This window comes from Nannobrachium achirus (genome assembly GCF_963921795.1).
Source record: "Nannobrachium achirus genome assembly, chromosome: 21".
In the NCBI taxonomy this organism is placed as follows: Eukaryota; Metazoa; Chordata; class Actinopteri; order Myctophiformes; family Myctophidae; genus Nannobrachium; species Nannobrachium achirus.
In genome coordinates this window covers 21637883-21664984 of record NC_137828.1, presented here as the reverse complement: position 1 = coordinate 21664984, position 27102 = coordinate 21637883, and the positions used below count along the sequence as shown (strand labels likewise).

The 27102-nt window shown below is 42.8% G+C and overlaps 1 protein-coding gene across 3 annotated transcripts in view; it reads left to right on the top strand.

The window, feature by feature from the left end:
• Positions 1-718: 718 nt before the first annotated feature.
• The window catches only part of LOC308306498 (sorting nexin-16-like), a 38084-nt gene continuing 11700 nt past the window's right edge, over positions 719-27102 (top strand). For 2 of the 3 annotated variants that reach the window (XM_080751516.1, XM_080751518.1), the window contains exons 1-7: positions 719-815; positions 4162-4308; positions 5496-5648; positions 10578-10845; positions 18572-18658; positions 23462-23610; positions 25693-25762. In XM_080751516.1, the coding sequence (XP_080607642.1) occupies positions 5512-5648; positions 10578-10845; positions 18572-18658; positions 23462-23610; positions 25693-25762 (711 nt within the window). In that variant the 5' untranslated portion in view covers positions 719-815; positions 4162-4308; positions 5496-5511. Of the gene's footprint in view, positions 833-4161; positions 4309-5495; positions 5649-10577; positions 10846-18571; positions 18659-23461; positions 23611-25692; positions 25763-27102 lie in introns of all 3 variants that reach the window. The other variant, XM_080751517.1, reaches the window with a different exon arrangement.

Genomic DNA, 27102 nt, shown 5'->3' with positions numbered 1-27102 from the left:
GCATTGCATACTAATATGCAGCCACCAAACTGTGGAATGATCAACCAATTAAGGTTCTCAACTACCTAAACTCACCTAAACTAATGTAAAAGAATGGCTGACCTTAAAATGCAATTGAGCATAGTTTAACTCCTTGAACACCTTGGTAGTAGTAGTAGTACTATCCTCTGCCCCCGGCCCCACCCCTCCTTTTGGAGTTTTATTCCAATTGTTTGTGTTGTATTTGTATTGTTTTGTATATTGTGCATTATTAATGAATTGAGGACAATGAACCACAATGGGTTATGCTTTCAGCATAATCATTGTTTTACGGTGACTATACCACCTGTACTGTTAACAACCTTGTTAATTAAGTATTCATTCATTCAATCAATCAATCCATCAATCAATCAATCAATCAATCAATTAAACAAACAAAACGGCACCATTAAAGATATCAATGAGTGAGTGGCTATAGTGGCTACACTCACACTATTAGTAGATATTGATTGATTAGATGCTGTGAGAGGCATATAAGGCATGCATTTACAGATACATGATGGCGCTCAATAATCATTCCGTTAATTAAGTTTAATATTTAATTACTATGGAGTAATTAAGCTTTGAGGTCCATATAGCCGCTAAGTGCGCCCTCTTGTGGGTGTTTGGCATATTTATTATTGTGGTGTGTGTGTGTGTGTGTGTGTGTGTGTGTGTGTGTGTGTGTGTGTGTGGAGGAGGAATGTTCATGAACAGAGCGAGGAGAGAGAGAGAGAGAGAGCATCACAGATTGCTCTACACGTGTGCATATAATCAGTGGGACTTCTAATTAAAGAGTGAGTGTTGTTGTACAGTAAGTATTCTATAATATAAGCCATGTTGTGCGTTGTTCTCATGAGGTTCACTTAGCTTCACTGTCTGATCGCCTGTCAGTCCATATGGCTGATGTCTGTGCTGCCAGCTAGGCTGGCTAACTTATATAGCTAGCTTCGTTGTTAGCCACTATAAAGCTAAGTGTATAAGTTGGGATGATTATTGAGGAATCTATAGCAGTTTATTACGTGTCATTGTGTCCATGCTGTCTGCTCTCTTGCTTGGCTTTATTTAGACAAATACATGACACCTGACCTGATCACAGATCATCGATGTGCTTATAGCTCGCCAGATACAGGCACACTTCCTCTCGGAGGTTTTGATCTACCTATACTGTATTATGACATACGTGTGTGTGTGTGTGTGTGTGTGTGTGTGTGTGTGTGTGTGTGTGTGTGTGTGTGTGTGGATTGCAAGCCAGAAAGTGTTGTAGTAGTAGTGAGAGAGTAGTCAGGATCTGACCTGCTGATGTCATATTCTGCAGCATTGGGAAGCTTTGTTTGTAGTTGCAGCAACATTTATAACATTGAGCAGTGGTGGAAAAAGTACCCAAATGTTTTACTTAAAGTGGTACTGTCACCTAAAGGGGTTGAGGGGCAGATTACACTGTGACATGAGCTTCTCTGAAAACGGTCTGAAGCTCATGTCACAGTGTAATCTGCCCCTCAAAAATTGTACTTAAGTACAGTAATTAAGTAAATGTACTTAGTAAAGTAAAGTTTACACCATTGGTACAGTCATGCTATTTACCAGAACTTGACCTGCTGATGTCATACGCTGCAGCATAGGGCTGTCACGATATGACATTTTACATGATGATTAATTGTCACTCAAATAATTGCGATTAACGATTTAATTAGGGTTGCCAACTCCCAGAGTTTCAAATACGGGACACTTTATAGGGAAACATGCGCCGCCGTAGGCGGCGCCGAAAAATCGCATATTTTCGTTTATAAAGTTGGCTAAAACGGGCATTTTCCTATATTAAATCATATTTTTCCTTTCACAATATTAATTCGGGTGTCTTTGGGCCGAAAAATCGCATATTTTCGGTTATAAAGTTGGCTAAAACGGGCATTTTCCTATATTAAATCATATGTTTCCTTTCACAATATTAATTCGGGTGTCTCTCAATTTTCCAAAACATATCGCCTAGGTCTACCTGGTCCTTATGTGCCCACTCTCTGGTACCCAACACTAGTTTAATCATATTGGCATACAGCAATAACCATTAGGTTTTAAAAACAAAATCAACGCATGCTTATGTTATTTCACATACCAGCCTGTCTGGGGTCGCTTTAGTTGGCAGACAAGATTACTGTAGTGCTCCCAGGAATACCAATATCCATGGCTTATTTTCTGTTGCTTGCCTGCTTTTTCACCTTTTTGTTTAGCCTATCACCTATCATGGATTCATGTCTAATATGTTTGTACACAATCTTCTGTCACACGTTTTTTTAAGACATTAAACAATGTTCTGAGCCGAGCACTGTCGTATGGTCGCTCGCACGCACTCGTTTCGTCTCTCGCAGACAACTTGTGGAGTGAACCTACAGCCCATGCTTGGGAAGGGAGTGTGTAGGGGGCGGAGACTGTGTCTTAGCAACACTCAGAGCCGTATGTTAATAAGCCAATCAGCTGCTTACAAACAGCGCAGCGCCTCTCACAGCAATGGGATGCAGCACTTATTGTCTCAGAGGAGAGCAGAGTGGAAGTGGAAGCTCTCTGACAGGCAGAATCGCTGTCATTTCTCAATTAAATCATCCCGTCATTCATATTTATCCCCCAACCTTAAAATACGGGACAAAGAGCGTCCCGTTTCAGTTCACTACGGGACACGTCTTTTAGTTTCCAAAAAAGGGACGATCCCGTATTTTACGGGACGGTTGGTAACCCTAGATTTAATTGTGTTTTGTCGTTGATAATTACATGTCTGTTTGGCTTTTAGGCTTTGAAGTTGCATGTGGCAGATAATTAAGACACATGACCTAAATATACAAAGAAATAATGGACATATTTGACAACGTTCTACTTAAAAAATAACATTGATAGTGGAAATAGCCGATCTACAAGCTCAAGCTTGTAGATCTGCTATTTCCACTATTTTTTACTTAAAAAAATATATATATGAAACATTTTCAACATTCACGATTATGACGATTATGAAAAATAATCGCGATTATGTAAAATAATTGCGATTAGACGATTATGTAATAATTGTGACAGTCCTACTGCAGCACATTGTTTGTAGTTGCAGCAATATTTATACCATTAACTACACTCGGCTACACCTCACACTAATATCTGCACAATTGTCAGTTAGCTGACTGGCTACCTAAATCTAAACCAGGAGTCTTCAACAGGGGGTCCTCGGAGTTACTAGAGGGGGTCCTCCAAATCTTCCAATCCTTTTTATATTAACAACTTGAACCCTAGTGTCTATATTCTGAGAACTTTAGCCTCACAGCGTGAGGCGTTGTGAGCATGTAGATCAGCTATATTCGGCAGAGAGCTTTGGTATAGAGGGGAAAAAGAGCTGACTAAGTACAGAGTGAAAGGTCAAGTTTATTAAGTATTGACGGTTCAAGTGGTTAAATATCTGAAAACACAAATTGACATGAATCCAAAATACACTGATGATTGTGCTGTCAAACAATGAAACTATATGGAATGAAAACGTTGAAGACCCCTGCTCTAAACATAAATATCAGGCCAACACAAGTTAAAAAAGCAATGAATTCATCAGACATGTCTTGTACCTTCACTCGGCAGTAGTAGTAGACTTTCTTTTGAGCTACAAATCCATAAACTGTTTGCTATATCCTTGATGGATTTTACTCATAAATGCAAAAAATATATGAATTATGAATGACACCATCCCTATGGTGTCAATAATTAATTTGACCTCGCAGCGTGTTGACCTTATTTCAGGGCAGTATTCACTCAGTCTGTTTCCATATGGTCTAAGTCAGGGTTCCCCAATAGGTGGCCCGCGGGCCATTTGCGGCCCGCGGGGGGCTACTGTCAGGCCCCCACCAACCCCAGTAATAAGAGCAGCAACAACACTAGTATATCGTCGTTGTCGGGTGGACACCTCGTATCTCCAAATGTGTACGTGTAAGTAAAGCCCTGCTTCATCATGCAAGGCCGTCGCACAAAAGTAGTGAAAACAGCCGATCTACAAGCACTGTGTGCTTGTAGATCTGCTGTTTTCACTAGTTTAAATCGTTTTTAAAATGATAAATGTAAAAAGAACGGTTTTGGACATACAAGATTTTTTGAGTTGACCATTGTCTTTTATTTTGCCAGGGTGCTTCCCTGTGGCCCTCATCATCATCATCATGATCACCCTATGCTGAACATAACAGCCAGGCCCCTCTATCTTGCAGCAGCAACTGAAGGAGAACGGGCTGTTCTGTGTCACTACAAAGGACATTGGTGACAACTGCACCGAGGGTAAGTAAAGTTAATGTTATTTATATACAGTAGCACTTCTCACAGAGAGTATTTCACATACAGTCAGATTAAAAACAAAACATTAGGAATTAAAACAATTATAAACAACAGAAACATATATTGTACAATTCACCTAAAAGCGACTGCTGACAAAATACATACATGGAGAATAAAATCAATTACCATCTGCAAATGCTTCTTTAAACAGTAGCGTTGTCAGGTTTTTCTTAAACATAGAGTATCCGCAGTCCGAGGCTGTAGTTCTCAGGACCTTTGGAAGGGCATTCCAAGGTTTGGGAGCTACAGCCTTGAAAGACTGTCACCCTCATTTGTTTTAATTTGGTATGGGGAACTGTCAAGCAGAACCCTGCTCAGCAGCCCTTTTTATGTCCTACTGCAAGGGTCTTCAACAGGGCGTCCGGGACCCCTAGGGGATCCTCAGAGTTACTACAAGGGGTCCTCCAAATCTTTCTCCTTTTTTATATTAACCACTTGAACCCTAGAGTCCATATTCTGAGAACTTTAGCCAGAAATAGCAGATCTACAAGCTCACAACGCTTTGCAGTTGTAGATCGGCTATTTTCTGCAAAGAGGTTTGGTGAAGAGAGCAGACTAAGTACAGAGTGAAAGGTCAAAGTATTGACGGTTCAAGTGGTTAAATATCCGAAAAACACTAATTGACATGGACCCAAAATACACTGATGATTGTGCTGTCAAACAATGATACTACAGTCAGCAAGGGGTCCCATCGGGAAGTTCCCTCAGAGCCAAGGAACGCAGTTAAAAAGCCTTTATTGGACAACTAGGGCTATTACATATTAAAACAATAAAAAGCCAATAAAGCCTTAGGCTTTATTGACCTTAGGCTTTATTGGCTTTTTATTGTTTTAATATGTCCCGATGGGACCCCTTGCTGATTTGATTCTATATTAACTTCTAGCACCTCAAACACGACAAGACTGGAGATACCACACATGCTAAACTCTGAAGCACTCGGCCCACCTTGTTTCAATGATACTACAGTATATAGAATCCATGAGAAGGTTGTGGGGGTCCCTGCTTCATCTCTCTCTCAACTAAGGGGTCCTTGGCCTGAAAACGTTGAAGACCCCTGTCCTACTGGGCACATGAGGACGTTGGAGCAGGTAAATTAAATATTCCAGGGCCTGACTGAGTGTCTTTTCCAGTGCTCAACTCAGGAGGATGGCATCACCCTTCGTGCCTGTCCCCATGCCGTTGGACAGGACCTTGCCCGGAGGCAGCAACAAGCTACGGCGGGCACAGCGAGCTTCGTCACTAGGCAGCGTGTCCAGGAGCTCCGATTCTCTTTCTCCATCCAGGTAAGCCTGTCACAATTATTACGTAATCGCCTGATTGGTATCCCGCATTGTCAGTCATGTCTTAGATAAGATGTTTATTTGTCACTGTATGAAACATACAACGAAATGACGTTTAGTGCATGCACATAACAAACGACAGCATCAACAAAACAATAGACATATAGAGCAACATAATGCCATGTCTTTGTATATTGAAGTGAATTGCCATATCTGCTCTGTACAGTTTTTGTTTTCAAAATCTAAACAGAAAATGTATTTCCATTTATGTTCCAATGTTCAATACCAATAACAGAAAGATGCAATCGGAAATGGCAAGTGTGGTTGCCATGACGCGAATTTCGCAAATGAATTTCATCTTACCATTTGAAATTTCCCCATTCAAGTCAGTGGGGAAAATGAATTCACTAATAAATTAATGGCCATATATGGAGATCTCTGTGTCAGTCCTTGTCCCTATTATGCCCATATATGGAGATCCCTGATCTGTCATCAATGTTAAGCCCATATCTTGGAAAGCCCATATATGGACATGCTGTGTCAGTCTCGTGTGGTCTATGATGTCAGACATCTATGATGGCAGTCTAAGGGCACGTTCTCACCCAAAGTCTGCTTAGAAGGTCCGGATCAGGGACCAAATGTTTACATTGTTGCATTTTGATTTGGTCCGGGTAGCGTTCACATGGGACTTTTGTTAAAAGAACCAAATATGTAAACAAATGACAGGTGGTCATACAGGCAGCTGTTGATCTATTGACAGAATAGGCTATTCCTATGGAAAATTACTTCACTGCCTATTCCAATTAATGTTGTGTTATTAATCACAGCCGCTATAGCTTCCTATATATCTTTTTTTAAAGAAGCGAAACTCATGCATTTCAGGCAGTGATTAGCGATGGATGGACGGAGGAATCTCTCTCTTTCTTTCTCTCAAAAAATATAGCTTATAGCCTAAAGCGTAAAGCCTTCTTCTTGATTCATTTAATAATAAATAGCGCAAGAACGCGTGGCCAAATAAAAACATAAGCGTCACCGTTTCCACATCAAATATAATCACTCTCTGTCTCTTTCTTTCTTTACAAGCAGAGAAGCGGGTCCATATGATATTTCCTATCCTTATCAGGTTGGAAATGTGAAGCTATATTAATAAATAACCTAAATAAAAACAATAGAATAATGTAAGCCATATGTGAGCCATAACTTTATATGCGGTGGCGCATGCTTAAAAATGACATAATGTAACAAGATGCTAGATTGCAGATCTGTTCTTTTTAGCCACAGGATTCATTTAGCCCTGAAACATAACAGCCGTGCATCGGACAGTGTTGTCAGCTTTTAAATCCGTTATTTTTGCGCACCGCACCAGATGACATGGACATACTGCCGTCCCAACAACAACGTGAAGAGTTTGACTCGTGCACGCCTGTCCTCACTCCTCAGGGGAACAGCAAGAGAGCGAAGAAAGAGAAAATCATAATGCCTCGGAAGAAAAGCCAAGTTTGACTTTCTGTGTTGTTGTGGACCTAGTGTCGATGGAAGTTGTGCGCGCAGCGCGCCTCCTCCTCCTCCCGTGTTATACAGAAGATGGTGACCTTACTTTTATTTGTGACAGTATTTGGAAGTTGTGCGCGCTGTGGGAGCCAACACATGGGCACCGGTCGCGAGGACGTCCCACAAAAACATACGTGGACGTACTCAAGGAAGACGTAGGGACACAGAACACCAATGAGCTGGCCAGATGTATGGAGAACCGAGATGACTGGAAACAACGATGGAGGGCTCGTCTGAGGACGACCTAGAGAGATTTGTGTCAAAACAAACAATGATCACCGTGTTCGGAGAGCGACCCCTGGAGTCACCGCACACGATGGGTCACCAGTTTCCATGTAGCTAACAAGACACCGCAGCGCCGACTCGCAGGGAGATGAGATGATACAAAATTTTACTTGTAGCCTACTGCAACTCATGAAGAAATATCAGCGGTCGGGTCATACCAATAGTGATTCCCGTAAGAAAGTCATGCTTTTAGAACTAATTATTAATACAGCTTCACAACTGCAAAACAAAGATTGATGAGTGTAGCCTAGTCTCTTGTAGCCGAAGTTACAATTGCTTCACGAGTAGTCGTTTATTCTCTTTTCCATATTCTTCTTCAATGAAAAACACACAGTGCAGAATGTACAGTAGGCTGATCAGACCTACGTTTGGTCCTCTGTAAAGTCCGGCTCCGTTCACACCAGCAGAGGACCGGACCATGGTCCGTTTGGAAGGGGACCGAGTCCTGCCTTTTCAAGAGGACCATGGTCCCTTTGTTTGGTCCTGACCATGGTCCGCATGCACGTTCACACCAGCGGACCAAAGGAGAAAGAGGACCATGGTCCCTTTTAAGCGGACCAAATAACCCTGGTGTGAACGCCCCCTAAGGGCGCGTTCACACCAGGGTTATTTGGTCCGCTTAAAAGGGACCATGGTCCTCTTTCTCCTTTGGTCCGCTGGTGTGAACGTGCAAAGGGACCATGGTCCCTTTGTTTGGTCCGGACCATGGTCCTCTTGAAAAGGCAGGACTCGGTCCTCTTCCAAAAGGACCATGGTCCGGTCCTCTGCTGGTGTGAACGGAGCCGGACTTTATAGAGGACCAAACGTAGGTCTGATCAGCCTACAGTACATTCTGCACTGTGTGTTGTTCATTGAAAAACAATAGGCTATGGAAAAAAAGAATAAACGACAACTCGTGAATCAATTCTAACTTCAGCTACCTACAGCTTAGCCTACACTCATCAATCTTTATGTTTTGCAGTTGTGAAGCTGGATTAATAATTAGTTCTAAAAGCATGAATTTCTTACGGGAATCACTATTGATATGACCCGACCGCTGATATTTCTTCATTAGATGCAGTAGGCTACACGTTAATAATTGTATCATCTCGTCTCCCTGTGAGCCGTTGCTCCGGTGCGGTGTCTTTTAAGCTACAGCCTACATGGAAACTGGTGACCCATCGTGTGCGGTGACTCCAGGGGTCGCTCTCCGAACACGGTGATCATTGTTTGTTTTGACTCAAATACTGTCACAAATAAAAGTAAGGTCACCATCTTGTGTGTAACACGGGAGTAGACGGAGACAGCCTCGATGCGCACATAACTTCCATCCAACAAGGAAATGTCAAACTTGGCTTTTTTTTCAAGGCATTATTAGGATTTCGCTCTCTTTTCGCTCTCTCACTGTTCCCCTGAGGACAGGCGTTCACGAGTCAAACTTTTCACATTGTTGTTGGGACGGCAGTAAGATGTCCATAGCCTACTCCAGTCATCGTGTGCTGTGCGTAAAAATAACTGATTTGCAAGCTTACACGGCTGTTTCAGAGCTAAATGAATCCTGTGGTCTAAAGAACAGATCTGCAAGCTAGCAACCTGTTAGATATGTTATTTTTAAGCATGCGCCACCGCATATAAAGTTATGGCTCACACGCATATGCTAGATTCAACATTTGGGACAATAGGGATTTGCTATTATTTTATTGTATTTATTTAGGTTATTTATTCATGTAGCTTCACATTTCCAACATGATAAGGATAGGAAATATCTTTATGGACCCGTTGCTTGTAAAGAAAGAAAGAGACAGAGAGAGATTATTTGATGTGGAAACAGTGACGCTTATTATGTTTTTATTTGGCCACGCGTTCTTGCGCTATTTATTGTTAAATGAATCAAGAAGAAGGCTTTATATTAGGCTATATTTTTTTGAGAGAGAGAGAAAGAGAGAGATTCCTCCATCCATCGCTAATTACTGCCTGAAATGTGTGAGTTTCGCTTCTTTAAAAAAAAGATATAGGAAGCGGCTGTGATTAATAACACAAAATGAATTAGAATAGGCAGTGAAGTAATTTTCCATAGGAATAGCCTATTCTGTCAATAGATCAACAGCAGCCTGTATGACCATGTCCACGTGTCATTTTGTTTACATATTTGGTTCTTTTAACAAAAGTCCCGTGTGAACGCTACCCGGACCAAATTCAAAATGCAACAATGTAAACATTTGGTCCCTGATCCGGACCTTTTAAACGGACTTTGGGTGAGAACGTGCCCTAAGTCATCTCCATATTTGGGAAAAGTTACATTTTTAATTAAAGTCATAGGAGAAAATCTATTAAAAAAATACATTTATATAAATTAAATTATACTAGACCTTACCCGTTTGAAGATATGTGCTCCAATATATGTGCAGAGTGTGGGTTATGGAGAAATTAACTGTAACTGGTGCGTGTGTGAGAATATGTGGGAGCATCATAATGTAAGGAGCAACCCATGGAGGAGTGTATATTTTTTGATGGATACAAATAATTTAACAGCTAAATTAGGTGAATAGAATATGGGGATGTATGCGCTTGCCATACCCGTCGGAAGATAAGACACATCAAATGCACCCGGTGCATTAGTGACCCGTGCATGCAGGCAAACCACATATATGAGAGAGAGAGAGAGAGAGAGAGAGAGAGAGAGAGAGAGAGAGAGAGAGAGAGAGAGAGAGAGAGAGACACTGCAACTTCAGTCCGCACGTCACCACCCCCTGTTGGTGGGTGGTTTGTAGTGGAAAAGCATTTACTGACTGACTGACTGACTGACTGACTGACTGACCTACTGACTGACCCGCAAAATTAGTATATAGATAACGTATCTCTTAGCAAAATTGCATGCGTGTACTGATGAAGCCGGTCGATTTGACATATGGCCCAAGTGCGTGCCACCAAAACTGTGGGAGGAATAACGCATAAAAAAAACGTTATTCCATCTTCTCGTGAGTCGTGAGAAGATGGAATAAAGTTGGACAAGTAAGTACTATAGTAGGCGCAACCACACTAAGAATAATTATTTGTATGACAATTAATCGTCTAGTAAAATGCCGTGACCGTGACAGCCCCTCTGTCTCCATCCAGGGAGGGCCGGGGGAGGGCTGGCCGGGGCGAGAGGTCCCGCCAGCACCAGTCGCGGTGCCTGGAGAGAGGGGCCAGGAGCCGGACCCCGTCCCCTCTCCAGAGTCCTGTGACCAGGGCCAGGGTGAACGGGGCTCTGGTGGCCTCGGTGGAGTATTCCAGTTGCCCCCGCGCCACGCCGGGCCCTCTGGAGGGCCAGCAGGATGAGGAGAGGCCCATCACGCCCACCTTGTTGGGCTATGAGGTCATGGAGGAGAGGGCCAAGTTCACGGTAAGAGACACGGGTGTAAAAAGAATGCTTTCATTTCGGGTATTTTATAGTGCGCTATAAAGTACCAGCTTAACAATCCACACGCTCACATGAGCTTGTAGATTTTTGGCAGAGAGATTTGTTGTCGAGGGGATAAAAGAGCATACCAGGTCAAGTTGAGAGAAATATCCACATTGGTAAATAAGCTCAACATATTGAATTAGCTTATTCACATGTTTCGGTCGCAGATGATCATCAGGCATCATGATGTCTGATTAACATATTTCTCCTTTCTGCAGGGCAGCTCCGTGGTGAAGTTGTACAACACTATATCTTGTACAGGCTAAATCAACAATCTAATCTCACAAAATGTCCTCTGTGAGGCTGCCAACATTGGAAGGATCACACATTTACTGTTTAACAACAAAGCCATTGTTTAGCGATTCAGCATGTTATTGAAAACGATATGCTAAATTGCTAAAATTACAATGACATCCATGCCTGGCAGTTTGTGAGTGTTTACTATTGGTTATGAATTGTGCTTTTCTTTTACGCCATTGCTGTTTTATGACAATGTTTTTAAATCCTGTAGCACTGTAGAGATTTGTCCTTAACAAAAAAGATACATGAATAATATTATTATAAGTAGAGCAACTAGGGCTGTCACGATATGACATTTTACATGACGATTAATTGTCACTGAAATAATTGGCGATTAACGATTTAATTGTGTTTTTGTCGTTGATAATTACATTTCTGTTTGGCTTTTAGGCTTTGAAGTTGTACATGGTAGATTTGACACATAACCTAAATATACAAAGAAATTACTGACATATTTGACAACTTACTACTTAAAAAATAACTTTGATAGTGGAAATAGCCGATCTACAAGCTCACAACACGTCGCGATGCGACGCGTTGTGAGCTTGTAGATCTGCTATTTCCACTATTTCGGACATTTTTCAACATTCACGATTATGACGATTATGACAAAATAATTGCGATAATGTCAAATAATCACTATTAGACGATTATGTAATAATTGTGACAGCCCTAAGAGCAACAGGATGGTTTGGTTTGGTTCGCCAACCAGTGTAGGAGATGAATGCTCATATGTGGGAGGATTTATTTGAGCAAGTGGGTCACGAGACAGGATTTGGAGCTCTGTGTACTGTCAAGGCTCTTTGTTTGCCCCCTCTATTATGTGCCACATACTGTACAATACACACACACATAATACACACTATGATTTCACTTTAGCAGTGACCACGGGCACTTCTGGATAGCCAGCGTTCAGTTGCCGCTGTTGGGTCAAGGACATGAACAGTTTAGTGCCAGCTATAGAGTAGTGAAGTGTGACGTTTACACATCCTACCTGGTTCGCGGTTTTCTTCCCCCCATTCTGAATTCCCATAGACCTTTTTCATATCACGTCATATAAGAACTGTGTTCCAATCAGTAGTGAAAGTGAGCCGGAACGGCCGGAACCCCCGTTCCGTTAAAACATTTGGGGACGGAACGGAGTTCTGTTAAGAAGAGGAGAAGCCAGCTGTCAAAATCCCATGTTAAATAACCAGCCACAAACGCACGTCCAGGAAGAAAACAATAGCCTATACTAAAGTCAGATTAACATACAGTAGGCTACACAAGTGTTACTACTAGTTATATTTTCTGATAAAGTGCTTCTAAATTATTCCCGTGGGTTTGTGTAGGTCAGTGTGATCCAGTCAGTCCGTTTGCGTTTCAGTGTTTGTTTGACACGGAGCGGGTAGAGGTGAGACGTTCGCGAACGAATCGAGTCTTTTGAACGGCTCTTTGAAATGAACGATAGGATTCGGTTCACAGTAGGGAGCCGTTCCTTTCTAATGAACAGTGGTGGGAAAAATACTCAATTTCTTTACTTAAGTAGAAATATCAATACTGCAATCAAGTAGAAGTTTGGAATGTTAATGTACTTGAGTAGAAGTATCAAAATGTAGGCCTACGTCTTTTGAACAGCTCTTTGAAAGGAACGGATCCCAGAGATCCGGCTCACTTCAAAGAGCCATAAATCCCATCTCTAGGAGGACTCGTGTCTGTGCCTGCATGTGGCCATAAATGCAGAATAGACCAAAATGATTCAATTCTGCATCTGGGAATGGGAGATGTAGTGGAGTAGAATTAAAAGTATTGGAAATACTCCAGTAAAATAGGCTAGGCTATACTTAAAACCTGTACTTAAATACAGTACTTTAGTAAATGTACTTAGTTACTTTAGATAACTGGTTATAATAATGTGTAATAATAATATATATAATAATATAATAAATATAATAATAATATATATGCTTAGCCTTCTGTATGGAACATGAACAATATGAAGAGGCTTATTATAGAGGGGCAGCAGGTGGGCCTCCCAAAATAAAGATTTCTATGCATTTCAGGGGTTTTGGGGGATTAGAGCCTCCCAAAATCTTTTCGGCCGCGCAGCTTCGCCGCGCGGCCAATTTATGACAGTTCCGGCAAGAATTTCAAACCACTTTCACCACTGGTTCCAATTATAAACAAATTATCTCAGCTGTTTGACTCATATGGATATGAAGAATCAACTGATGGTGAGAAAACGTTAATGTTCCAGTCGCCGAATTAGTTACATTTTCGTTAGAAACAGGCCTTATCAAATATGAGTGACTGACTATCATAAACCACACAGAGCCACCTCGCTGACAATATCGCAAAGACTGTTTGTTTATTTTTGGACCGCAATGCTTATATGAGACGATTTTAAGATGACTCAATGTTATTCTCCATAGAGAATTACTTAATTGGAACCGGGGGATGCCAGAGCAGAAAATGATCCGAAATAATTGTGCAAAACTGAATTATTTATACAGCCTGCTTGCTTTTGACTTCCATAAGATGATGTGCTACTCTAAGAAGATGTGGTACTACACTGGGCTGGGTTATGTAGACAAGACTGGTGATTAAACAGGATCGAGGCCGCTACCCCTTGTACTTCCTCTCTTACAGCAGTGGTTCCCAACCTTTTCAGGCTGCGACCCCCAAAATAATCATATTTGAACTGGGGACCCCCCACCCTGACAAGCCCTAAGAGTTGAGGCATTACATTTTGTATAACACGGTTCTGTTGTGAAAATAGCCGATCTACATACTCACACCGCCTCGCAATGTAATGTAGGAAACAAATAATAAAGGGATATTTAGTATTCACCACCAAATGCCTGCTGTTCATTAACAACAACTAAATAGACATTGTTGACTGGCTTGAACTCATTAGGGTCCCAATGGTTTATGTTTTGTTTTCCAAAACACCTTTTAATTGCTCTCGTAAACAGTACTTTCTTGTTTTTGTTGTTTTGGTTTTGCATATAAACATGTATTATGGCAAAAACAATAGTTGCTAACAAGAGTCATTCTTTTAGGCTTGTTAATCTGTGTTGTTCCCCATCAGCATCATTTAGCCCAGCGATTCTCAACCTCTGGGCCAGGGTTTTGCAAGTAGACTCCCAAATGGCAAACACTAAGATTATAAAGATAATAACATTAATATAATGTTTCTTTGATTGTACAACTACAGACCCATAGCTTTAGCTAGTATACTGTCCAAAGTTTTGGAAAAACTACTCCTGGACAGATTAAGTGTTTACATAACTACGACTGACAATCAGTTTGGCTTTAAGCCTAAGCATAGTACAGACTTATGCATTATGCACTGAAAGAAGCAGTGGAGACCTATAGAAGGCAGGGCTCTACAATGCTTGTTGGGTTTATTGATGCATCCAGAGCTTTTGATTGTATCCATCACTATAAGCTTTTTAATAAGCTCAAGCTTAGGGGTGTGCCTAGCTGCTTAATACGTATTCTAGTGTATTGGTATTCTCACCAGAAAATCTAAGTCAAATGGGGAAGCACCTTATCCACCCCCTTTCAGGTGGGTAATGGAGTCCGTCAGGGGGGGATTTTAAGCCCCGCCCTTTTTAACTTGTATATGGACGACCTGTCTAAACAGCTGAGAGGGTGCAGTACAGGTTGTTTGATCGGTGAAACCCTTATAAATCATTTTATGTATGCTGACGACCTAACTATACTTTCCCCGAGTAGCAGTGGGTTCCAACAGCTGCTCAATATCTGTACTAATTATGGGATTGACTTTGATATTAAGTATAATGCTAAGAAGAGCATGGTCCTGATCTGTAGAACTAAGGATGACTTAGAAATCAAGTTTCCTGCCTTTTACCTGTCTGGCCAAACAATGTGTGTGTCAAAAAGTACAAAATATCTTGGGCATATTATTTCAGACACCCTAGAGGATGATGAGGATATGTCAAGACAGAGGAGAATGCTTTATGTACAAGCAAACATGTTGGTTCGTAAATTTCACCATTGTACTACAGAGGTTAAAGTAAACCTGTTTAGAGCGTACTGCACCCCTCTATATACAGCCCCTCTGTGGGTGAAGTATAAGAGAGAAAGCTTAAGGAAGCTGCAAGTAGCCTACAATGACTGCCTTCGTATACTGTTGAAGAAACCTAGGAGCACAAGAGCCAGTGAGCTCTTTGTTTCATTGGGTCTCACCACCTTCATGGCTCTGTTGAGGAACCTGACTTACAAGTTCACTTGCAGACTGGATCGCTCCTTGAATGGATTAATTGGACAGATGACAGACCCTGGACGTAGCTCAGTCAGGTACACGTCTTCCATTAGAGGACACTGGCATGAGTGCCTCTTTAGCCCCAGTGGGGCTTGGTGAACATTGACAATATGAGTGCCTCTTGTAGCTCCGGTGTGGGCTTGGTGAATGTACTCTTTTTTTTTTATTTTATTATCTTTGTAATGTGTTGTCTCTACCCTGTGGGCCCTGAGCCTGTAATAAAGTTTATATAAAAGTTTATATTGTGATACTGATAAATAGTCAGTTAAACTTAAATTATATTACCTAATTACATCGATCCAAGCCAGAACATAATACTGTATCCACAACTTTCCAACGCCCCATCCTGCATTGCGCAGAAGTTGTGCAGCAGCTTCCGGCGCCGCAGCCGAGTGTGATCTACAAGCTCACAACGGTTGCATCTGCGACGCGACGTGAGCTTGTATGTCTGCTGTTTTCCGGAAGTGTCCCACAGATAATGCTACTGTAAATTCTCGCGGAAACAGGTGGATATGTCATTAAATACCAACCACTCCTACATACCATCTCAGAGCTAGGTTGTTAGAGGGTTTCAACTTCTTGTAATCTCCAAAAGAATTCTAGCTAAGTATTGTGCTGTCTCTTCCATAATTAGCAGCCACCATATATGGCGTAGGGCTGACCTTCGATTGCAATTATCAAAATCGAAGCTTGTTCGCCAAAATCCAGCGAACTTCGAAGCTTCGGTGACGGGGGGGGGGGGGGGTGTATGTTGGGAGCAAAAGTTTATCGGCTACATAAGCGATAACCGTTATACCATGTAACATTTTTTATAAAACAAATCTTAAAATTGTCCTAACTGTTAAATCGCTAAAGTTTTAGAACACCCACTCCGTTATTTTCAGCTTCTAAAGCCTTCTCTTTATATGTTTTCTATGAGCCGTGAGGGGGGGAGAATTATGTCATCTGCATACATACGTTGGCCAATCACATCGCGGATCATACACACATGATACACTACCGCCCAATCACAGCGTATCTGCCGTCTCTTCAGGAAGTAGCCTCCCTCAGCTAGTGTTTACGATGGTGAAGGATTCTTAACCTCTTAATCCCCAAATCCTGGCCAGAAAATTACGTTCTACCATGCGTTCTACCCCTCCACGGATTCGTATCGGTCGCGGTAGTTTGCGGCGCCGCTCCGGTGGTCCACGGTGGTGGTCCGCGACGACTCCTGGCGAAAAACGGCCGAAAAAAGCAATACCGCTACTGACCACTAGTTTAGCAACTTACACAGTATAGCTTTAAGGTAATCTGTTTAAAAATGCACGATTTTACCCTATTTTAAAATGGAAACCCCACCTGTTTTTCCTCATAATAAAGCTCCTTATTTTGTTTCGTTACATTAAAAACAACAATACAGCGAGGAAGAAGAATAGGCTATGATACAAATGTTTTCTATATTAACTCATGGGATGCCCACGAGGTGTCTACACGCCAATCTCTTTGATGTCGCTGGAGGCCCACGACGTTTTGACGTGTTTACTATATTTAAAGTATTAACTTTAAATCTCACCGTTAGGTTGGGGCTACGCATGGATGTAGCCCATTAGCCGCTAGTCGCTTCGAGTTGACGCTGAGAGCATCGCGCGGCCGTTTTTCTCCATATACTCCAATGCATTTCCCCATCTTTAACGCCCTTTATCTCTGATGTTTGTTTTATGGCTAAAACTGTGGTGGGGTGCGGCAAAATGTCCACATTTTGATCGGCAATGAACAGTTATGATCAACACTGGTCCATACAGAAAGTTACACAACAACATCCTGTCTGCGCTCAAGTGACCAAGTGACGTCATGATGCATGCATTGACGCAGCAGGGCCGGATTCAATACAATGGTGGTGGGCCTGGGCAGCGAGAGGGGATAAATGGGGCTCAATCCAGGGGCACCCGATGTGTTAAAGAAAGTGTTTTTTTGCAGTACAGTAGGATTGACATAATCACATCATGTCTGTAATGTAACACATCGAGGCTGCAACAGCAGCAGCGCGACTCACTATATAACAGATTAACTCCCAAGTCCCAATGTGTACTGTATGTACACGCAAATGTAATAGTAGATTTTATAGTAAATAATTGCACTGCAGTGTGCCTGATTTAACGTTCCACTCATCAACCTAAAGTCAGGCTCAGACAACTATGCGGGCGCCGGCCGCCGGGGCGCGACTAGTTTTGAGCTTGCAGATCCGATATAAACCTGTCATCATCAACGCCACAACGTAACCCTAGCAAGTTGGTTTTAAGCTCTTCTTTCCTCTTTAAAACGGGGTCGATGGGTGAAGAGGTCCGGTTTGTAAAATCAAATTTTCGCTGTTTGTTTCCTGATGAAGAACACGCTTGTGTCTCCGTCAGCGTGTGCATGGATGTTACACTGATATTGGTTTGACCCAGAAATGTGTGACTGCATCACAATAGTTGCATTGGGTGATGTTACTCAGACATTGGTGTCTGGGGCTTTACCTGTGACAGCGTGCTGTCTTTTATTTTATTTTATTTTCATCAGCGACCATTCTGATGGCTTCATGCTTGCTTTTGTTGTTGTTGTCGGCTTCTTATTAATGTTAACACACGTGCGAGAAGGAGGTGACGCTATCACGCTGAAGTGGAGCGAGGCGCAAGCTAAGGCACGCGGGCCCCCCAAAGGACAAAACAGTCGCGGCCGATTATTCGAATATCTTTTTCAAAATCGAATACCTTGCCTTCGAACGAAGCTTCGAATATTCAATTTTTTGGGGTCAGCCCAAATATGGCGCTACTATATATGGCGAGACGCTACTACTTATACCCATAGAGTGTGAGTGACATGCTTATTCTATCGTGAAGACATATCCCATGGTTTTGTGAACGTAATCTTACTGGACCTATAAATATTTGTTTCCTTATATGCCGTGTGTGTGTGTGTGTGTGTGTGTGTGTGTGTGTGTGTGTGTGTGTGTGTGTGTGTGTGTGTGTGTGTGTGTGTGTGTGTGTGTGTGTGTGTGTGTGTGTGTGTGTGTGTGTGTGTGTGTGTGTGTGTGTGTGTGTGTGTGTGTGTGTGTGTGTGTGTGTGTGTCTGCTGTAGGTATACAAAGTCCTGGTCAGAAAGACGCAGGACGAGAGCTGGGTTGTGTTCAGAAGATACGCAGACTTCTCCAGACTCAACGACAAGGTGTGTGATAGATAGTGTGCATGCGTACGCATATACAGTATATAGTAGTGATAGTCTCTACAGTTTGTGTTTATGCATTGACTTGGATCCCCTGTCCTTCATCTATGGAGAACCCTGATAACCGTGCACATAAAGGCCAGCTGAAAAATGTTCCCACAAATAATTCTTATTAACAATTGTTTGGGCATTGAACATTATGAATGAAAATTTGATTTCAGTTTTTTTCATTTTAGGTTTGTAAACTACAAATGCACAGGCAGACTTGGAAAAAATAACTCAAATATGTATTAATCTTACACTGTCTTTTACACTGAAATTCAAGAAATAACAGAAATAAGTTGTAGATCTGCTTCTTTCCGCTATTTTGGGAATATGTTTGAAAGTGTATTTAGTTGTCACACCTCGCTGGTGTGGGCGCCGCGGCACTGCGTTTATAACTGTACACGCTTTTTTACCCTTTTATCTGCATTTTTTCCCATTGGTTTTGTTGCATTGTGGAAGCCATTAGAGCTGCACAAAGAGACACTGTTTTCTCACAAAACAGCCCACGGTTCCGAGCCAGCTGGAGGAATGGGAATGGGCAGGGGTGTCGCACCAAATTCTGGGCCCTGGGTGCATATACAAGCTCACAGAGAGCTTGTAGATCTGCTATTTTTGAAAAATCGTGAAAATTTGTGCAAGTCTTTGAATATTTCAAAAATCCTTCTAATGTTTTGTTTCTATGTCAGAGGTGCTCAAACCTTTTCATGTGAACGACCCCCAAAATTATATGTATTTGGCCACGGACCCCCATGTCCGCTTAAAACATACATATATTCAAAGATTTGCACACATTTTCACGACTTTTCAAAAATAGCAGATCTACAAGCTCGCAGCGCGGCACTCGGTGCCGCGCTGTGAGCTTGTATATCTGCTATTTTTCAAAAGCTAAAGTATAAAATAATTAAGGTCCCTCCACCTTGTGCCCTAATAATAACTTGCCCCCCCCCCCCTTGTGACGCCCCTGGGAATGGGTCTCTGATGATAGAGGAGGGCTACATTTGGCACTTCAGAATGCATGCTGTTGCTGTAGGGTGGAAACCTCACATTACAAATCACTTTTCAGGATTCAGATGAAAACATAGCAGCATGCGGCGCGTTTTGAGCTTGTAAATCGTCTATTTTAGCTACTCTTGTCGTACGACGAAGTACAGTAGGGCACGAATTTATGGAAAGACCTAACCTAAACATGATGGAGATAAGAGGTTTCTGCCCAACAGCAACAACGATGTGAAGCAGACGCGCTACGATCAACAGCGCGTGACGGTATGAGGATGATTACGAGTATTTACGATGCACTGCGAAAATCGTGACAAGGCAACTGGATTTTTCGAGGAACTCCCCCTGAGCACATGCAAAACAAGACGACGACAAAGCCATTTCGTGGGCCTGCTGACATGCGCTCGCAGTTAAAGTATTGTTTTACGGGAAAACTAAACATTAGGGAATCTCATTATCACCAAGCACAAGCAGGAACAGGTGGCACGAGTCCAAACATGCACAGTTAGCTCCGGGCTGTGTACGCAAGGACATGACTGGGGACTGGAACCACCCTGTCATAGCCTACCGGTCGGGAATGCATTTGAAACGGACACGCTGCCATTAACGGCACATGATGGTTTGATGATGATGATTGTTTATGACGCACTGGGATAATCAATGTCGGGCAACCGGATTTCGAAATCTACCCTGGGCCGGGGCAACATTTTGGCATTGCAGAGTCTGATGTCTTTCTCCTCACCAGCCACCAAACACCAGCCTGTTGTTATGAGTTTAGCATTGCGTTTTGTTAGGGTTCTCTGTGTAGGGGTGGGTGACACCCTTGTTATTAGATTAAGAAGAGGTTTTTGTACCGAGGATTTTATGATCCCTCCCTGAGGTAACTTGTAACTAAATCATGACTTTTATCTAAAATAAATCCTTAAGTTCGGGGATTTCAAACCTGTGTGGCCTGGCTGTTTGGGGACTGGGAAGGAGGGAGTCCATTTTATTATGTTACACCTAGGGACCCCTAGCCTGGGGCGTAACTTAACGTAACACAGAGCCATGGGTTTGCGAAAAAACTCCTTCAGAAACGGCATTGTATATGGCAAATAAAAGTTATTAGGGAATGTCATTAACTCGAAACACAGCAGCGGAGGAACCGGTGGAACGAGTCTAAACACACGGTAGCTCCAGGCTAACAGTATGCAAGTGTTTAACAGGGGTTTAACTCCCAGTGTTAAAGCATTGGTCTGGAGACGCAGGGTGTGGACGTCCTGTTCCTCCATTCCTTTGGCTTTTCCATGGCTGAAAGGAAACCGATCAGGTCTACGCCAAATTACATGTAACTCGAGACCTTGTCGGTAACACCTCCGACTGTTTTGGAGAGACTATACAGATTATTAGTATGTGAACTATAGATTTTGCTCTAAACCCCTAGCACAACAGACATAGTAGGTAAGTAGGTTGGAGGGGCTTGTCAGCCGAGAACGCAGAAGTCTACCCGTTTCAATGTGCTAGGCCCCTGGGAGATGGGTTCCCAGTACTGTGGGGCTGCCAGTAATGGCTAAGTCGGTCACAAGCATTACATAATCGCTTAATCGCAATTATTTGAGACAATCTAAATTATTCTGCTTAATCATCATAATCGTTTCCATGTTGGAAATGTTCTACTATTTCCTCTATTCTCACAAATATTTTGAAAGTGTGAAATGATTAAATATGTCATTCATTTATTTAAGTTATTTTTCAGATCTGCCCTGCACAAGTTTTGTTTAAAAAGCCTAAAAGACAAACAGAAATGTAATCCACCGAAGTTCAATGCCCAATGTGCAATGTCCAAAACACAATTAAATAGTTAAGTCACAATTATTTGTATGACAATATCGTCACGTAACATTTCATGATCGTGACAGCCCTAGTAATGGCTTGTGCTAAACCAGGGATGTCAAACTCAAATGCACAGGGGGCCAAGATTTAAAAAATGGTACAAGTTGAGGGCCGGACTGGTTCAATGTTTATTAAACGCGGATTTGCAGTCACAGGCTCTCGATACGCGCCAATGCACTAGCAGTGCATTGTGGGACTTGTATGGTGGTGCGTGTGTAACAGAGTGACTCATTGCCTCAGTCTGATGGCATCAAAAGTCTAATATCTCCCCCTGTCCATAGGGATATCTCTTTAGTCTAATGGGTAAGATGTTGAAATTTCATGCAGGAGACCTTGGTTCGAATCCCAGGCATTGCATGTGCAATATACCAGTGGCCAGTGGGCCAGTTCTAATAGTAATTAAATATCATCCCGCGGGCCGAAGATAATTCAATCACGGGCCTGATTTGGCCCCTGGGCCTTGAGTTTGACATATGTGTGCTAAACCGTTAAGTAGGTGTTAAGAGTTGGTGAGACAGCTCTCTCTGCAGTCTTGACCACTGTTAATTCATGCACTACTAAGTATGAGAACATTTCAACACTTTAATCACAACCTCCTGCTCCTGCTGAGCATATGACTTGTTCATTGCCACTCGCCACGATGTGAAACTGTGAAAAACTACCCATAAATTGCTGTGGCCAAATCTCATGAAGTTTATGACAAGTGCGTGACAAAGAGGTTTTTAAGGACTTGGTGTGATTATACTGCTGAAGGGTTTTGACTTTAGTAAATCTGGGTCAAAAGTCAAAGTCAAATATTATATTGATATATACTGTACCTGTATATATTGGTTACTGTATATCAAACTATATTGAAAACTGTCTTTTTCATGTTTCAACCACCTCTGGATGATCTCAAGGCCCTGACGATCTTAATTGTCAGAGAGTAAAAGTTTATTTTTTTTACAATTGAATTTAACATTACAAAACAAACATAAACTGTCTGTCAATTGCGCAGAAACATAGAGTTAGGTCTGAACTGCATGTATATTTATATTACATGCACTTGGTCCGCTTCCACGTCAGCTGTAAGCTGTGTGCAGGGCAGGCAAGGCAGCCTCTACATCAGGGGTTTTCAAACTTTTTTGTCTCGGGGCACCCCTATAAATATTATTTTCATCCGAGGCACCCCTACATTATAATTTTCACTCCCAGCACCTTATATTTATAGCATATCGTCGTTGTCGGGGGGAAACAGTGTATGTCCAAAACCGTTCGTTTTGTATTTATCATCCATAACATTTACTAAACTAGTGAAAACAGCAGATCTACAAGCTCACAACGCCTCGCATCGCGAGGCGTTGTGTGCTTGCAGATCGTTGTGTGCTTGCAGATCGTTGTGTGCTTGCAGATCGTTGTGTGCTTGCAGATCGTTGTGTGCTTGTGTGCTTGCAGATCGGCACTAGTTTTCTGCGACAGGTTTCTGCCTGACAGTTACGATATTTTAGTGATTATGTTGCAAGGAAAACGTTGAGATAATAGCCCTTTTGGTTAGAACTGACTGAAAATACGTTTAAAATGAGTGTCCAAATAAATTCCAAATATTATCAAATGATCTCGCGACACCCCTTGACTGCCGTCGCGGCACCCCAGGGTGCCCCGTCACCCACTTTGAAAACCCCTGCTCTACATTATGTCCGTTGTCTCTCTCTCTCTCTCTGTGTGTGTGTGTGTGTGTGTGTGTGTGTGTGTGTGTGTGTGTGTGTGTGTGTGTGTGTGTGTGTGTGTGTGTGTGTGTGTGTGTGTGTGTGTGTGTGTGTGTGTGTGTGTGTGTGTGTGTGTGTGTGTGTGTGTGTGTGTGTGTGTGTGTGTGTGTGTGTGTGTGTGTGTGTGTGTGTGTGCACGCGGTCCCAGCTGAAGGAGATGTTCCCAGGCTTCCGTCTGGCGCTGCCTCCTAAGCGCTGGTTCAAAGACAACTATGAGCTGGACTTCCTGGAGGAGAGACAGCTGGGTCTGCAGGCCTTCCTCCAGAACCTGGTCGCACACAAGGACATCGCAAACTGGTACATGCTGTAGGCCAGCCATCTTCAACATGTTCAGGCCAAGGACCCCTTTGTTGAGACTGAGAGAGATGAAGCAGGGACCCCCACAACCTTTTCATAGATTCCATATAGTTTCATCGTTTGACAGCTCGATCATCAGTGTATTTTGGATTCATGTCAATTTGTGTTTTCAGATATTTAACCACTGGAACCGTCAATACTTTATAAAGTTGACCTTTCACTCTGTACTTAGTCTGCTCTTTTTCCCCTCTATACCAAAGCTCTTTGCTGAAAATAGAGGTGTCGTGAGCTTGTAGATCAGCTATTTTTGGCTAAGGTTCTCAGAATATGGACACTAGGGTTCAAGTGGTTAATACAAAAAACGAGAAAACGTTCTATCACTCAAAGATTTGGAGGACCCCCTGTATTAACTCTGAGGACCCCTTAGGGGTCCCAGACCCCCTGTTGAAGACCCATGCTTTAGGCCCTGGTGCACATTATATTGACGCTGTCAGGAAGAAACTGTCCTTTTCGTAATTCATTCCCTATTTCGTCATACAAGAGTGATAAGCAAAAGTAGTGAAAATAGCCCATCTGCAAGCTCACAATATGCATCGCCACGCATTCATTGTGAGCTTGTAGATCTGCTATGTTCACTACTTCTGGAAATATCCGTTTCATTCAAGAGGTGTGTGTGTGTGTGTGTGTGTGTGTGTGTGTGTGTGTGTGTGTGTGTGTGTGTGTGTGTGTGTGTGTGTGTGTGTGTGTGTGTGTGTGTGTGTGTGTGTGTGTGTGTGTGTGTGTGTGTGTGTGTGTGTGTGTGTGTGTGTGTGTGTGTGTGTGTGTGTGTGTGTGTGTGTGTGTGTGTGTGTGTGTGTGTGTGTGTGCGTGCCCTCACAAATAGTAATACTTTGAAGTCCTGAGTGGAATTTCAGGCCTGATTCCAGTTATCTTTCATTACCTTTGCCTTGTGCCTGCAGGCATGTTTGCACGCACTCAAACATTTACAATTAGGTTTGGGAACAGGAACCGGCTCCAACACATTCGCATTATCAGGCTGCGCGCTAACAATTCCCAGATTTTTCGACTGCTCTTTAAAAGTCTGTATTCTTTTAATTTTTATCCCACGATTTTGTAACCCATTTTTCACCCTGTGCCAATTGCCTATGATATGTAATCCTGGGCTCTGCTCTCCCTCTGCCGCGCCTGGGGAGACAACGGACTGACCTCATGCTTCCTTCTATGCATGAGGAGTCCAAGTTGCTTCTTTTCACCTGACAGTGGAGATTTCCCTGGTTTGGACGTAGTGCGTGGAAGGAACACGTTATTCCAACCAGTTCCTTTCCCTTCCATCAGGCGCCCCGGCTGGCCAGGGGGAGGCATTATTGAGACCAGGATTACTGCATGTTTTTGTGAGGGTATCTACCCTAGGAGACACGGGGAGAACATGCAAACTCCACACAGAAAGGCCCTATCGCCAACCCCACCGAAAGTCTGTATTCTTCAGAGGTGGGACGTTCGCGAACGAATCAAGTCTTTTGAACGGCCCGTTGAAATGAACGATGGGATCCGGTTTGCTGTAGGGAGCCGTCCCTTTTTAAATGAACAGTGGTGGGAAAACCATGTAGAAACATTCTTTACTTATGTAAAAGTATCAATACTGCAATGTAGAAATGTAGAAGTTTGAAATTAAAATGTACTTGAGTAAAAGTATGAAAGTATTGGTATCGACATGTACTTAAAGTACCAATAGTAGAAAGTACTCATTACGCAAACTGTCCCATTTCACAAGTTTTCCAATGAATAAAATGTTGGAATTTTTGTTGTTGTTAAAAATGGCAGATCTACAAGCTCACAATGCTTCGCAACGCAACGCATTGTGAGCTTGTAGATCGGCTATTTTCAAATGGCCGAAATGTATATAGGGTTGAATTGATTTGTAATTATAATCAAAATCTACAAAGTGACAAGTAACAAAAATGAGTCTTTTTGAACGGCTCTTTGAAAGGAACGGATCCCAGAGATCCGACTCACTTCAAAGAGCCATACATCCCATCTTTAGTATTCTTCCTTTTTGCTTGCGTGTTCTATTCCCCTCGACAGCCTGGCAGTGAGAGAGTTCCTCTGTCTGGATGATCCACCTGGTCCTTTTGACAGTCTCGAGGAGAGCCGGGTAAGTGTGTGTGCGTGCGTGTGAAGGATTTAGTAAATATCACCCAGCCCTATTCAGAGTTGAACGAACACTCAAGGGTTTTGTAGTACCTACCAACGCTAGCACATTGGCTGGGTTGTCCTCTGTTCCCTCCCCTGGCCCTCTCGCCTCTCTCTCTCTCTCTCTCTCTCTCACACTCACACTTACTCAATTCAATTCAATTCAATTCAATTCAATGGACTTTATTGGCATGAGAAAACATACGTTTACATTGCCAAAGCAGAAGTGTACACGGCACAATACAATCAATCAATGTGATACAATCAAAATAAAACATGACAATATTTGAAGGGGTGGAACAGTTGTCATGTATGGAGAATACTCTATGCAGACAGTTCAGGGATGTACAGTACTAGAATTTCGCCCGCCTTCGGCGGGCTCATCCTAGTGCTCACATGCACACACGCACAGCTGCTCCAAGCCATGTTGCCCACAAAAAGCACAGTAATGCTTCTCTCTCTGTGTGCGCGCTTCTGCACTGACTGTGCCTGTGAGGGGCACGTGCCTCTCTCTCTCTCTCTCTCTCTCTCTCTCTCTCTCTCTCTCTCTCTCTCTCTCTCTCTCTCTCTCTCTCTCTCTCTCTCTCTCTCTCTCTCTCTCTCTCCACGCGCTTCTGCACTGATAGTCTCTTGGAGGGGCTGCGCTCTCTAGGGGCTGTGTGTGTGTGTGTGTGTGTGTGTGTGGCGCTACGGCCCCCTCGGTTGAAATAGGATCCGCCGGTCCCATAGCTGGGAATGAGCCAATGGAGGGCGGTCACCATGGCGACGGGGGGCGAATCAGCGGACGGCTGTGCCGTGCATTCTACCAACATCTGAGCTAGCTATGAGTTGAAGTCGATGTAAAGGGGGCGTGAATGGGCTTGGAAGTGGGATGCGGCTCTAAGAAAAATGTAATAGTAGATATGTTACAGTCAGTTTGGGTAACTAAGTGAGATTGGGGTAAGAGCGCTTGTTTTGTCGTGCACCTAACACCACCTGGATCAATTCACCTTGATAGTCTCTTATCAGTGTACCTGTGTAATTCTGTGTATTCACCATGAGATGGTGACAACAGTCATTCACTTGTGTAGTCGCTGATGTCACTCATTTGCCACACCTCTTTCGTTGTTTATCTACTAGCCTAGCTGAGCTGTGTTTAGCCATTAGCTTACTATGCCTAACTCTAACCCTAACCTAAACCTCTGTAAAACTATGCCTAACCCTAACCCTAACCTCCGTGGGGTGAGGCGCTATCATTCCTGCCGACGCTACATTGTCGTTGTCCTTGTTGTGGATCAAAGCGACCGCTTGTTCCGCCCTGCG